Consider the following 15607-nt stretch of genomic DNA (forward strand, 5'->3'; position numbering starts at 1 on the left):
AGTTCCAAATTAACTACAACCTTCAAAGCCAGATCTGGACCAGAACCTAACCACATTACCTGGAGGAATGAAAAACTTTGAAAACCAAACAATACTTTTTATAGGTGTCAATGCAAAAATGGCAGTAAATACAGTTATTATTATTATCATTATTATTTGTAAAAAAAAAAAAAAAAAAAATGTTTTAAATGTTGTTGTACAGGCTTTTTACATTATTACTCTCAATCAAAGCATTTAAATAGACATAAATAGCAATACAAATAATATTAGTCAAATCTAAGGCCACATCCACACTAATCCATTTTCATTTGGAAACTGAAAACATTGTTTTCCGAAGTATATGTTAATAAAGAGTGTTTTCGAAATGCTGTGTGGATGAGGTGTGTTAACGTAGCCAAATTAATCCGCATTAATGTGTACATGGCCTAAGGACATTTAATTGCTTAAAAACAGATTATAAAATGAGATTTCATTAGTTCAGTTGGTAAGAATGGCAAATTATTAGTCAATCTCACTAAAAATCTAAAACATTTATATTTTAATGTTTAAAATTTATATTTTAATGTTTATATTTTAGTGTTTAAAATGTGTTGTCATCAAAATACAAAATAGAAGATGACTGTATACTTTGGAATGTATAAGGAATATTTATTAGAAATCAGAGTTGTGATCATTTTAACAAACTTGATTAATATACAATTATACCAAATGCTTCAAATATATCACAACATACCCAACACCTAGAGTTCTGAGATCAAAGATCTTTTAATCACTAGAGAAACTCGCTTAAAGGATAGTTCACCCAAAAATAAAAATTCTCTCATCGTTTACTCACCCTCATGCCATCCCATATGTGTGTGACTTTCTTTCTTCTGCTGAACACAAATGAAGATTTTTAGAAGAATATCTCAGCTCTGTAGATCCATACAATGCAAGTGAATGGTGACCACAACTTTGAAGGTCAAAAAAGCACATAAAGTCAGCATAAAATTAATCCATAAGACTCTAGTGGTTAAATATATATCTTCAGAAATGATATGATAGGCGTGGGTGAGTAACAGATCAATATTTAAGTCCTTTTTTACCATAAATTCTCCTCCCTGCCCAGTAGGTGGTGACATACACGAAGAATGCAAATTGCTAAAAACAAAAATGGCAAAAGAAAAATGTGAAAGTGGAAATTTATGGTAAAAAAAAAAAGAACTTAAATATTGATCTGTTTCTCACCCACACCTATGGCCTTCATATGATTTTTGGAAGTTGTGGTCATCATTCACTTGCATTATATGGACCTACAGAGCTGAAATATTCTACTTCAAATCTTTTTTTTGTGTTCTGCAGAAGAAAGTCATACACATCTGGGATGGAATGAGGGTAAGTAAATGATGAGAGAAATTTAATTTCTTGTTGAACTATTTCTTTAAGCTATGTGAATTGAAAAAGTTCATTCCAGTATCAGACATCAAAGTCTATGGTAACCTCTGTTTGGATCTTTTTGGGCCACTACATAGTAGATATAAATGTCCAAAATAATTTTACATATTATATTAGTCTTTGAATGGTATGAATTTCAATAATGAGGGTGATAACAGTGAGTAGAGGCACATTATAAAGCAGTCATGTAATAGACGGCCTCACTGTTCATCTGCATGGTTCAGGTGAAGATTAATTACAATTGCACAAAGTCTGAGGAAGGCCACTTGACTATACTGTGACATGCCTGTGAACTGTTCTCTCTGATTTGTAGTTTAAGTATTGCGGCAACCTCCACAAAATATTGTATCTATGACAGCAACATTATCTGCACCCAAAATAGGCTTCTCTTACTGCGGAGTACACAATCTTTGTAAACATGTACAATTTTAGATGTTTTTCTTATGCTAGTGAGTCTTTCAATTACATTATTAGTATAATTGTTGAATGGCAAGTCCTTGTTAACCCTAAAATAAACTACCTGTTTTATGCAGTTACCTTTATGCAATGCAATGACCAATAGTCTCATAATTATTATGCACCATTACATATATTAATTCATAAAAATGTTTACAAAAAATATCTATAGAAATTGACTACTTTCACATCTCTCAACACAAAATGCATTAGCATGGATTTTTTGTGACTGTTCCCCATCCGGCTAGAGATACTTTTTCATAGTTTGGCTTTGCCTGGCGTCAGCTGTAGGTTTTGAAGTTTCATGGCCATTCCCATATTACCAGATATCTTCAGTTTGCCTTGGAAAAATGCCTTTAAAAAGAATACAAAAACATATCAGTTCTTGGTAGAGAGAGACATGACAATCACGCTGTGAAGTGTACAACCTTTGCTATAAAATATCACCATGAAATCAGAATATTTCTCATTTTAAATTTACGTTTAATTTTTGCAATACTAAAATTCTTTCTCGTATCCCAGCTTAGTATACCAACCTAGTCTCAGAAAGTTATTATAACTACATTTTTGCAAACAGAGTTTCACGTGCCACTTTTTACATTTTGCTGCAGTTTCCTGGTGAAATGAACATTAGAGGCGCTACAACAACTGTGCGTTTTATTCACTTTCACACATGGTACTTTGGCTGTTTAGGACTTAATAAACATTTGTATTACTCACACCCTGCTATGTTATTATATCAAAACACTTTTAGTCTAACGCATCATTTAAAAACTGTTCAATTTTAATGCTTGTATTACAGACTTTTTTACAGACAATTTAATCCAGTGTGATTAACTTCCACAGGAGCTAACATGAGACCAAGCTTCAAGCCCATCTAAGGACGCTCGAAGCGAAAGTATCATAGAAGGGACATGAAATGACATGGTTGCTTCAGTAAATGTGCTATAAAAGTTGAATTTGCTTTTAGAACACTGTCGGTTAGGTTTAGGTGTTGATTTAGGGTAACAATGTTTGTTTTGTTCACCTCTCATTTATCTTTTTGAACACTATTGGTTAGGTTTAGGTAAAAGTTTTAGGTTAGGGAGGTATGTTTTACTCATTAAAACATCCATTTGATATTCACATTAAAAATCTCGTCTGATTACAACATCATTTCACTCTCTTTTGGCGCCCCCCGCTGGACATTTCACTGTGAAACTGCAGCCAAACGTGTAATAAAGCACGTTATTTTGGTTTGCAAAAATGTAGCCATTGTCACATACATTTCATGAGATCAGGCTGTAATATTCAGCATCAACTAGACTGTAAGTAAGCCATTTGTAGGTAGGTTTCACCTAAAAGTGTAACACTGTGGCGCTATCAAAATATTTCACTGTTTGTTTGATTGACTGTCCAGCCCGAAAGAGCGATATTGGCTTGACCAATGGCGTGAGTTTAGGCCAAGGCTAACTGTTTGTACAACCAGTGGAAGACAGAAGGAGTTTTCTGGAAACAGTTTAAAAATAGTGCTGGTTTCAATGTTTTTATTATTATTATTACATCTGGTGGCACTAATGGCACAGAAAATACACACTTCATCTTGAATGAAAATGTTTAGACTTGCATTTGATGTGATTTTTGACCATTTGAGCATGATGGATTTGAGCTCTAAATATTTCGGCTTTTGCCTTTCAGATTAAACTGAAAATGAGTCCTTTTATGGAGGATTATAGTAAAAAGAGTGGCTAATTTTTCAAAGAAGGAGCTGCTGTCAAACCATCTAATGTTACTGTTAACATTGTACAGATGGACAGAGATGATGGAAGTTGGTTGAGTCAACACAGATGACTTTAAATCACAGGGGAATAACATTTTAGGGAATAACAGATTATGATAACAATCTATTTTTCAATAGAGAAAACATCAGAGGCCATTAGCCTAATTTGAAACCGCATTGATACAGTGCGTTGGTGAAAACAGCATTTGTCTTGAATCTGTGTCTCCTATCGTAATGGTTTTTTTAAAGGAATTTTCTCATGACACAATTGGTAGTGTGGTTTACCTTGTTGATTAAAGGACCTCAGTCAAAGTAGAGTCATTTTTAATTTTTGAAGGGAATGAAAACGAGGCTGTGAATAGTAGACTTGCAGTCTCTTCAATGGGTTGGACATTGTAAAGAGATTTTTTCAAATAATTTTAACTTAAAAAATAACTCGAGAAAACATGACATGTGAAAATTAGATGTGATCTAGGACCTTTATAAAGCTTTATACACCGCATGCCATTGGAAAGACTAAGTTCCCTCACAGCCTCATTTTCATCTGTGTAAAATTAAATATGGCGTCTACCCTGACAGGAAACTATTTATCAGTTGTTTATGAATTAACCTGTAGCTAAAGCCAGGACAAGGGAATGCAAAAGTAAATCCATGTTAATCTTTTTTTCCACAGAGATCAGTCACTGTTATTGACAGCACATTCAAGCCCAAAGTTTAAAGGTCAACCCTGACATTAAACACATCTGAAAGGCTACCATCACACTGACAGTCACCTACATTATGGCTAAAAGATGCAACCCTTGGTTTAAAAAGGGCATCCTTGTGAACACCTGAGAGGCTATTTTTGAAGAAAATGAGTGGTGCTTGCCTGTGCAAAACCCAATACCATGATGCTAGGATGCTGTGGGTGGTTGCCAGAGAATTTCTATACGGTTGCTTAGGGGCTATGCATTTTCTATCAGAAAGACTCGGGATAATTGGGATTAATACGAACGTAGAGATACTTATATAATTTGGTGTAAACCCCATCCTACGGTTCAGCTTGCTTGAACCGTCAGATCCTGCCAGAAGCAATAGACGGCAGGGGAGTGGAGCTTACCCCCACCCAGGACGGGACCTAAACTGGTAGTGATGGGGTGGAGGGGGGTGAAAACAACAGAAGTATGCCAACAATGAGAGACAGCTGAGAGGGCTCATAAAGTGGAGGCTGTATTGTGATTGGAGGGGATGCCTGATAGAATGAATCCCGAGATCTTCCTGCTAGAACTACGCTTACGCTTACATTTCTCATGTGTGGCTGGGTGGTTTAATAGTTTAATAGTTTAAACTATAATAGTTTAAGTCTAATAGTTTAGTGCAAAGTAATAGCGCACCTATCCTCAACAAGCTCTACAACTTGAACACAAAGATTTTTAGAAGAATATTTAGCTCTGTAGGTGAATGGTGGCCATTTAAGGACTTAAACATTGATCTGTTTCTAACCCACACCTATCATATCGCTTCTGAAGACATGGATTTAACCACTGGAGTCATATGGATTACTTTTATGCTGCCTTTATGTGATTTTGGAGCTTCAAAGTTCTGGTCTTCATTTACTTGCATTATGAGGACCTACAGAGCTGAGATATTCTTCTAAAAATCTTAATTTGTGTTCAGCAGAAGTCATACACATCTGGGATGGCATGAGGGTGAGTAAATGAATAGAGAAATTAAATTTTTGGGTGAACTATCTCTTTAAATGAAATCCCTTGCACATGCAAGCCAATCTACCTCTTGATGTTTTCATGTTCTTTATGTCATAATGGGAATCTCAACACTAACACTATTAAAGTGTGACAAGACTGCGCTACAGGGCAGCAGGTACAAACCATTCACGCACTACGGGGTGCTAATATCAATTCAGGCAATTCTCTTGGTGAATCACGCAAGTAAACGTGTCCACTTTGCATCAATCGGGCTGTGCTGTAGAGCTGATGACAGTATATTTTTGGCTTTTATTTGCTGCTTTTTGCTTTAAGACTAACACTTCTTGTAAATAAGAAGACACCGCTATCAATGCTTGAGATTTTCAACACAGCATACACCCTTCTTAAACCACAATGACGGTGACTATCAAACTATTAAGGGAAAAGACCAAACATAAACGCACATCATGGGGTTCAAAAATTAGAGTCTGCTTAAAAATCTAAATAAAACCTGGGGAAAAAAGTTTCACGATTTTGACATATTTATAACAAAATGAATAAGAAATATTTAAGATTCCACACAATTTCTAGGTCAAACTTTTGATGTGCACATTTATGGGTCATTCTCACAATTTGTTGATTTTGAAGAAGTTTAGTAGAAGTTGTGGCATTTCTCATGTTTAATTTCAATCGATTACAATATTAATAGGTTTGTTAAAAAGAATAAAGACTATTTATAATGTTACACACTGCTGTGGGCCTAAAAGTCCAATTTTAAATAATTGATATAATTTTAATTTTTTTGCACTAATGTAATTTCCTCATGTCCCCAGAGCTGCACGTCAAACATCTTTGACTAAAATAAGAGCGAAATAATAACATTTCTAAAAATGTTCAATACATTCTATACATAGTATTATATTCTCTTAATATCATGTATTCTTTTGGGGTAAATGTTTCATTTTAACACTGATGGTGGAGGATTTCTGTGTCCCTTGATTTAATTGTCCACCCTGTTATGTTATGATAATGTGACATTTAACTGATGATAAACGTTATGAAATTATGTCACACTTTGTGGACATCAGGCATTCGGCAAAATCATGTTGGAGTTATTTGAAGTGTGTAACTCATCAGTTTTACTTTATTTTGTGATGTCAGTCATATGTTGTCCAGCATAATATCTTGACCAACCCAATAGAAATCTGAATTTAAGTCATCTAGCTTGACCGGCATGATTTAGAAAATCTTTAACATGTACCTTTAATGATGAAACATACATTTTTTTTTAAAGTTTCATAGCCGTAAATCCACAGACCAATATACATATGTAATTACGAAGACCCATAACATTTTGATTTCATGGGTCTTTACAGCTAAACTACACCATTTGCACTGTCAGTTTAGAAATTCCTCTGAGACACAAAACAAAATCCTGTTTAAAGTGTATGAGTGGTGACAACATGAATTCAACAGTCTGCAAAGGCTGTATTAGCTAGTGTATAACATTTAAGTCTTGAGGAGGCCAAATTAGTAGGGCAGACAAACAATTAGTGTCTGTGGGCCACGGGACGAGCTTTAAGAAGGACTAATCCTCATGCTGGCTCTGTCCCAAGAGACTTTCCAACCTAATTTAGCACACAAACTACACTGATACACATCAACTTACCAGAAAAGCTTCAACATTATTTTTCAAAATTAGAAACACAAAATCAGAAATTAACAGACCACATAAAACAAATCTTCATCAAAACTTACGGTTTGTGGATTCATTCGGCCCGTCATCAAGTCAAGAAGATCTGCGTCAGACATAGCGATGGTGCAGTCAGACTTTTTACCTGTGTGGGAAGTAAACAGTCAATTATATATATAAAAAAACAAACACATTATCTTGGTTATAGTCACTGTTTGTTTGAGAGACTAGGTTTCAGTGAAAACTCCTCACATACCTGGATCATTTGTCACCGAGCCTTTGCCATTTTTCACATCCACAACCCACAATGCCTCACTTCCACCTGGACCATCCTTCACTTTGAAGGTGAAAACGCCACCGATTTTCTTCACAAACTCCTCTCCCTCCTGCGAAAAATAAATCAGTGGGAAATTGGATTTTTCAAGCCCACTTGAAAAACGTATGAATGCGCAACTTGATTTTATAGAGAACAAAATATGCTGTTAATAAATAATTGATATGCATAGCGCATAATGATGACAAAAAGAAAAAAATTTAACTTAATAAACTAAATAATTGCAATTAAATTTCTTTCTTATGTTGAAACAAAGATTTTTAGAAGAATATCTCAGCTCTGTAGGTCCATACAATGCCAAAAGGGTCCAGAACTTTGAAGCCACAAAAATCACATAAAGGCAGCATAAAAGTAATCCACATGACTCCAGTGGTTTAATCTGTGTCTTCAGAAGTGATATGATCGGTGTGTGTGTGAGAAACAGATCAATATTTAAGTACTTTTTTTTTCTATAAATCTACTTTTAAACAGCCCTACTATGTGTGTTCACAAGAGTTCTTCTTCTTCTGTTTTTTGGCGTTAATCCAGGATGGACTTCAAAGTCATTAATCTTACAGTTCAATTCTTACATTTACAAAGAAAGTCATACACATCTGAGATGGCATGAGGGTGAGTAAATGATGAGAGAATTTTCATTTTTGGGTGAAATATACCTTTAAATAAGCATAAATTATTTTATTTTACAGCATTAAAGATTTACAATTATGCTGACTTAATTTAAAAAGTCATTTGAGATGCATTTTAGATGTCCTCCAGGGATATTATTTTGTTTAGGAAATAAGTCACATGAGTCATTGCTCATTCTTGTCTTTCTGCTTTTTAGGTCTAATAGGTGAGCAAAAGCCACAAAGAGATGAATCCCAAAGCACAAAGTCTTTTTTGTGTGATATAACTGGCACCCCATTCCTGATGAATTACCTCCTGTATTTTCTTTTCTATCTCCTTGAAGACAGTATGAGTTTTGAACCCCTCGAGGTCACTGGACGCGTTGGTGGGCACTGCAGCGATCCGAGAGCTGAGAAAGTTTAGAACAGAAAGTTCAGAGTGTATGTGTATGAACTGGTGCATATATGCCACATACAGAGTCCAAAGTTTGGCTTTACAGTACATGTCTGACGAAAATACATAATATAAGAGAGAGAAATGGTTAAAATCATTTGATTGAATATTAAAATAACTCAACTGAACATATGGTTAAGCTAACTCTGTGTGTTTCATCCAGTCATGATGCATGAGGGCACTGATGTTGGCTTTTTTCACACATGTAATCATATGTACTCATGTATGAAGGTCATATAGCCATATCAGACTTGGCTTTTGTACCCTATTTCAGTATGCTTGTACAAATATGTAACTAAGCCAAATTGTTCAAGCCTAGGTTACCATCTTAAACACTATCTTCAAAACTCTACACAAAAAGTTAAATAAAAATAACTGTGATTTAAAAAGATAAGGGACTTTTATCTGAAATATTATAGAAATCTAAAGGCCATTAGTGATGTCCTTTAAAGCAGGTGTCAAAATAAACATTCTGAAACAGATATTGTATCAGTTTTGGATTTCTGACCAAACTTGCACATTGCTTGAAAACAATTCTGAATTGTATAGATAAAAACTGATTTAAGAGTTCAGCTGGATATATATGGACCAGAAATGTTTGTCAGCATGTTTTAGTTTTAAACACTCTTACCTTGTTTCCTGAGGGAATCCCATTCTGTAAAGAGTGACCACCACTGCTCCACCGAGACCAATGTTGTGTTGCAAGGCAACCTTTGCCCCAGGGACCTGCCGTGGCCCTGCCTCCCCTCTCAGCTGCCAGCAGAGCTCTGCACACTGAGCCAAACCTGAACCAGAAAAATAGGCCACAGTTCATCCACCGCCTTCTCTACCTCTGCATTAATGTCACAGTGATCTGCCTTCTCTGAGTCTATAATAATGTCTCTGTTTTCCATGATCTGGTAATTCTAATTTAATTTTAATAATTATTATTATACAACAGTAAGTTTTGGTCCTCTAATCTGATTGGACAAATTATTTTCCTGAGTGCTGATATTTAGTATAACAGCACTGGGACACTTCAACAGTTTGTATCACTCCGCTTGTCTGTGTTTGTGGCATTCCAGACAATAAATAATGAGTGAATTAATTAATTAATTAATTAAATAATTTATGTATTATTTAACCATTTTCATAAATTATTTTAATAATTTAAATAATTATTTATTGAAATTGTATTTAATAAATAATTTTGGAATTAAATAATTCATATTAAAATAAGCAACAATACTTAAAAAATACCAAAAATATTTTTCTTTAAACCAAATGTTTTACAGTAACTACATACTAACTTTTAATTCCAAACTAGCTGAGTGACAGCTTAATTTAGGCTAAATTTGCAACCCTGTTACTTCAAACCCTGTAACGCATTCTGGCATTTTTATTTTTTCTATCTATTTAATTCTGATGTTTACTTAATATAGACAATGCTAGACAATAACAAAATCCCACAAATCTTGTCCCCAATTTTGGTAACAGGGTTGATAAAATTGTGTACATCATATAAAATAGAAAATAAAATGTTTCATAAAATACTTAGTTTGACCTCCTGAGGTTGACGAACAACATTTTCAGAAGATAAAGCACCTCCTTTCACTGACAAAAAAATAAAATAAAAAATAATATTTTAAGAGTTGAAGGCCCTATTTGTGGAAAGCGCCTGGTAATGAATGATGGACAACTTCTTCACAACAAGATATCATGCTGTCCATGCAGAGCAGAGGCTACTCTCTTCTATCATCAGTGCACTGAATTAATATGTGCAGAGCTGGATGGCTGATGTCTTAACACCAAGGCTGTCAAATTAAAATTCAAAAATTCAATTATTTGTCGAATTTAAGATAAAAATAGACATTCTAATGCTAAAAAGCATTAGAATTTTGATGTGTGCCAAGCACTGATGATGACTTATGGGGTCGTTCACACCAATTGCATTCTTGGGCTTAAACAAACGTAACTGCAAAGAATAAAACAGAATGCAGGTGTTTTAAAGGCTGAGTTTCCTTTAAATTGACTTCTAAACAAATGCATCACTCCTGCATGAGACACTGAAAATATAGCGAGACACGACGCAACGGTCAAAGATGTCCATCTAGCCTGGAGCATACTTACAGACAAAGATGGGTGTGAACGGCCCCTTAAGTGGAGGTCTTAATAAGTTGTGTCATGCTTGTTCTCATTAGCGTCTCACTGCATAAGCATTAGGGTTGCACGGTATACCGGTGCAACGGTAGTATTGCGATTCTAAAGCTTCAAAATACTGCCGGTACCACAGTATTTTTAAACGGTAGTACCGTTAATACGGTAGTACGTAAGTTATGTTGTATGTGCGGTAGTAAATATTATTTTCGCTAAAACCTTCATTTGAATCAGACATATGTTTGCAATGACATTAAAAATGTAGTCTTTTCGAGTGGGGTCCCCTTCACGTAGTGCCCTTTAAGCTGTTTAGAATTTGCCCCTTAAATGGTATTGTTTATTTTTCAATGTGTGGTTTTCCCATGCTTCAAACACACACACGTCTAAATCCCAGCATCTTAATTTGGCAGTTGTGTCTCCTAATGGATAATGTGTTTTTAAATAAAACTTTGGACAGTGAGAAGCTTTTTAAAAAACACAATTCACGTAAAGAGATTTGGAATTATTTTGGGTTTTGCCTGATGAGACCGGGAAAATCCATCTGCCATGAATGCCTACAAACATTTTAAACCAAAGGGGGAAACACCAGCAAGCTTATTAAACACCTTCGGACACATCCCACTGCTTCTGCAGAATACACACCAGTTAATGCAACTTCATTTAACCTAAATGCTTTATCTTAACATTTATAGATTCACCGTTTCTCTGAAAAATCTAACGTTAAACTCGTTTATTTTTTTCCAATTACAAATGCATGGAGGCTGTATCTTTGCACTTAGGATCGGGCTGCATTTCCCAAAAGCATCGTAAGCATTGACGCCAATGGTCTCTATGATCAACTTAAGCTTGCGATGCTAAGTTTTTTTTAAACATCATACTAAGAATGTATTAGATAACAAGTTAGTCCATTTGAGCCTTCTCCTAGTTCATCCATCAGTTATTTCACCACTTCCGGAGTAACAAGTAGAATGGCTAATTACCTTACGATTCAGTTCACTTGACATTGCGTCACTAAGCTGACGCTTATGGGGAGTGTCCTTCTACACAACCTAGTTGAAACCCTTCTACAATAACACCAGGATTGGCTATGGTGTTTAAGCCCCAACCTTTTTGGCGCAAAGTTGTCTGGTATAAAAGCGGGCATGCAAACACCATTCCTCAGAATTTTCTTCCTTCAATTCATCTCTCATCTAGAAGCCCTCTACTACTTTGCCATCAACATACACGAGTCAGCGGGCGGGATCTTCATGGCAACAAGAAGACTCTCCGCTCCCCTGCAGTGTTCCGGCGAACATTTACTCTGCCTCGCCGCTTGACGCTTCGCTGGTGAAAGGCCCGCTTCAGCATCCTGATTCCCCGCAGCGCTTCAACAGGAGGTTTGTATCCTTATAAGCTATTGTTGATATTGTGTGTATATGTGTGTGTGTGTATATATATATATATACATACACACGTGTTTGCAACTTTTTACGTGTTGTCGTCTTTTTAAAGATGTCGTTCCGTAAGCGTTCCTTATGCGAGGGACAAATCCCGCAGTCAGATCAGCATGAGAGCCGCATTCGCTGTCTGGGCAGTGCCCATGCAGAGACAGCTCTCATGGAGACAGACTGCCCTCACTGTGAGGGTATGAGTCTCAAGACACTTCACTCGCAAATCGCCCTCGTTTTGAGGGACGATTCAGCCTCCCTCGCCCTCCCATCACACAAGGAGGCACGGCAGGGCCGCGAGGTCGAGGATGAATTTGAGCTGGACCTTGTGCCAGTGTCACACCCCACGAGCCACTCAATCTCCATGTACTGTGTCTATGCCGATACAGTATGTGCATGATGAGCCTCATCACGTTCTGCAGTTCTGACGCTGGGGATGATGATGTTATGTCTCTTGCTGCATCTGGCGAGTGATCAATGGAGGACATTGCCGCACTTTCCCCCAGCGAGGGCGAGGAGTGTGCATGCACCACTGACAAGGAGATGCTTCGCGTCCTTTCAAGGGTGGTCAAGAGCTCTGTCTCGAGTGGTCTCCTCCAGAGGAACCTGAAAAATCTCACCTTGATGAATGGTTCCTGTGGTCCAGACATCGTCAGGCGACTGCGTTCCACAGATCTGCACCGTTCTTCATAGAAGTTCATAACGAACTGACAAAATCCTAGCGTGCTCCCTATTCAGCTCGCTCGCACAGCGATTCCACTCTCCTCACTAAAGTGGACAAAGGGATAGACAAAGGTTATGCCCAACTATCCCCTGTGGAAGGGCCGGTAGCGGCACATCTCTTCCTGGCGAGTAGCAGGGCGTGGAAATCACACCCCATTCATCCTTCCAAGCTGTGTCGACTGACGTCCGCACTGGCTAGAAAAGCATACTCAGCGGTGGGCCAAGCTGGTTCAGCACTCCACGCGATGACGGTGCTCCAAGTTTTCTAAGCTCCTCAAGCAATTGGAAGAACAAGGCTACGATCCAGAGACATTCAAAGAGCTCCACACCGCTACAGACTTAGCACTGCGAGCCAAGAAAGTCACTGCACAGGCCACTGGCAAGTCAATGGGCATCCTGGTGGTTTTGGATTGTCACATCTGGCTGACCCCCACGGAAATGCGTGACGCAGAAAAAGCCGCTCTATGTGATGTTCCGGTGTCTCCAGCTGGTCTTTTCCAGCTGGCCTCTGTGGAGAGATTTGCTGAACGCTATGTCACGTCTCAGCAACATGTTGTTCAAAATTTGGTTTCTGTGTCTCACATTCAATCACATGCAATAAAGAATGCAAAAAAGAGTACATCGCTCATGCGCATGCACGAGACGCTCACACTTTTTCAATAAAGAGCTCTTTTCCACTTCAAAGCCCACACATTATGCACAACTGCTTCCAAATGGTGAGTGGCGTATTATATCATACAATGAACAAACCAAATTGCCCTCTGTCCCATTATGCGGACGCGTGGCAAGCCCTTACGGGCATTTCCGACTGGGTGCTAAAAACGATCTAACATGGTGTGGTGGTGGGGGTGTGGTTAAGCGCCGGCTTATGAATGGAGAGCGAGATCAGCAGATGAGAGTGGTGAGGATCATCACCTGGCAATGATTGTCTCTAACAGCTGTTTGTCATTGCAGTGAGAGTGGAGATGGGTTTTAAAAGTGAGCCAGACACCAGTCAGGAGAGAAGAGTTATGAGACAGGAGCTGGAGAAAGACTGAATTGATTTAGGTCTGCTGAAAAGCGTAGTTCTCAGTGTGACCACTGAAAAACGTGAATATTGAGTTTAAAAGAAATAAAAGATACCGTTTGAGTTAGATTCGTCGTCTCCCACTTCCTCATATGCAAAGTCCGTGAGGACAAGGAAACTATTCTATTGGTTGCGCCGAAGTGGCCCAATCAGTCCTGGTTTCCAGAAATAGAGATTTTGGACGGCCCTCCATGGGAAATATCGCTGAAGAGGGATCTCCTCTCTCAAGCGCAGGGCATAATCTGGCATCCCCAGTCCAAGCTGTGGAACCTGCATGTGTGGTCCCTGAATGGAGCGCACTAAACGTACCAGAACTGACTCAGACGGTTATGAACACCATTTTACAGGCTAGAGTGCTGTCTACAAGGCGCCTTTATGCACTGAAATGGAATGTTTTCAATAATTGGTGCATTTCCCACGGCAAAGACCCAGTGAACTGCCCCATACCTGAAATTCTTACATTTCTTCAAGAGCAATTGGATGCAGGGCTCACTCTGTGGTATTGTGGTATTGTGAAGCTTGAATCCGTGGTTGTACTATTGCACCGGTAAAGGCTACTGTGCAACACTAAGTCAACATGGAACCGTCTATTGAAGCGTTTGTTTCTCGTTTTACTGTTTTACCTAAGATTTGAGAATATGAACTGGCTAAATCTTTTGTCTTTATCATTATATGCACTATTGTTAACAGCCAGATATGTTCTTTGCAATAGACAAAAGCTATGGCATGGTGCTGAAAGGTTTATTTTGATTCGTTACACCCTCTTGTGGACATAGGAGACACTGTCGAATTAAAAACCAGATGTCTTATAGATTTTTTCCCCTACCTGAAATAATGTCTTTAAAATTTAATATTATTCTAATTTTGGTAATATTTCAGTGAAAAATTTGAATTTAGTTGACAGCCCTAGTTGACACCCCACCTTAATCCCTCAGTCCTGACTCTAGTGTTACCACTCAGGCTGATCTATGTATCCTGTTGGGTTAAACTCCTTGCAGTTTTGCTCATTATCCCAACAAGATAAGGGACTTACAATAACACCTTTGCAGGCAGCCAGTGCGTGTAGCTCAGAACTCCTCATGAAAGAGGTGAGGATCGAGAGGACTGTGAAAACTGTCAATGTTGTGATATTAAAACGTTTGTGATTGGAGGTAAAATATACATATTCAGAGATGAAGGATAGATTCAGGCAGGTAATTAGACCTTCAAGAGTCACAGAGACATTTACTAAGGTTGTGTCTCATTTGGAAGGATGCATCCTCCGGAGGTCGCATTTGTCGGCCGGAAACGACATCGAGGCTGTCTCATTTCATTTTTTATTTATTTTTTGTCTTTCTTTTTCTTATTTTTTATCTATTGTCAATGCCTTTTATGTATATGCACTTACATTTATACAATTGTTAACCTTTTTTGCATTCCCAATAAAAAAATTAAATAAAAGAAATGAGACAGCCTCGATGACGTATGCGGCCGACAAATGCGACCTCCGGAGGACGCATCCTTCCAAATGAGACACAGCTTAAGTCTCACAGGTGCACAACAGAGATCAGACAAAGCACAGTATGTCAACACTGTGAGGAAGATGACTAAAACAAACCACTTAACCAATGAGGCATTAGAGATGATGATGTAGATGGCAACACAAAACACCTCAAATATGAATAGATTCTGTTTGATCCATGTTCCCAAAAAATAATTAAAACTACCACAAAATGATGAACCAAATAAGAGAAATCAAGTGACCTTTAACCTCCTCCACCAGAGCTCTCCATCTGTTCATGCTTTATTCAAGCCCGCCTAGGAAGTTCTTTCTTATGACTTTGGAAATAGTAATT

At 37.7% G+C, this 15607-nt stretch overlaps 1 protein-coding gene across 1 annotated transcript in view; it reads right to left on the reverse strand.

Moving 5' to 3' along the window:
• Window positions 1–624: 624 nt before the first annotated feature.
• Window positions 625–15607, reverse strand: part of scp2a (sterol carrier protein 2a) — a 28319-nt gene continuing 13336 nt past the window's right edge. The window contains exons 12-16 of the mRNA XM_051700538.1: window positions 9052–9205; window positions 8280–8376; window positions 7284–7413; window positions 7093–7172; window positions 625–2244 (exon numbers count right to left, since the gene is read on the reverse strand). Of these exons, the coding sequence (XP_051556498.1) occupies window positions 2149–2244; window positions 7093–7172; window positions 7284–7413; window positions 8280–8376; window positions 9052–9205 (557 nt within the window). The 3' untranslated portion in view covers window positions 625–2148. The remainder of the gene's footprint in view (window positions 2245–7092; window positions 7173–7283; window positions 7414–8279; window positions 8377–9051; window positions 9206–15607) is intronic.

The sequence above is a fragment of the Myxocyprinus asiaticus genome, chromosome 6 (assembly GCF_019703515.2).
Source record: "Myxocyprinus asiaticus isolate MX2 ecotype Aquarium Trade chromosome 6, UBuf_Myxa_2, whole genome shotgun sequence".
NCBI classification, from domain to species: domain Eukaryota; kingdom Metazoa; phylum Chordata; class Actinopteri; order Cypriniformes; family Catostomidae; genus Myxocyprinus; species Myxocyprinus asiaticus.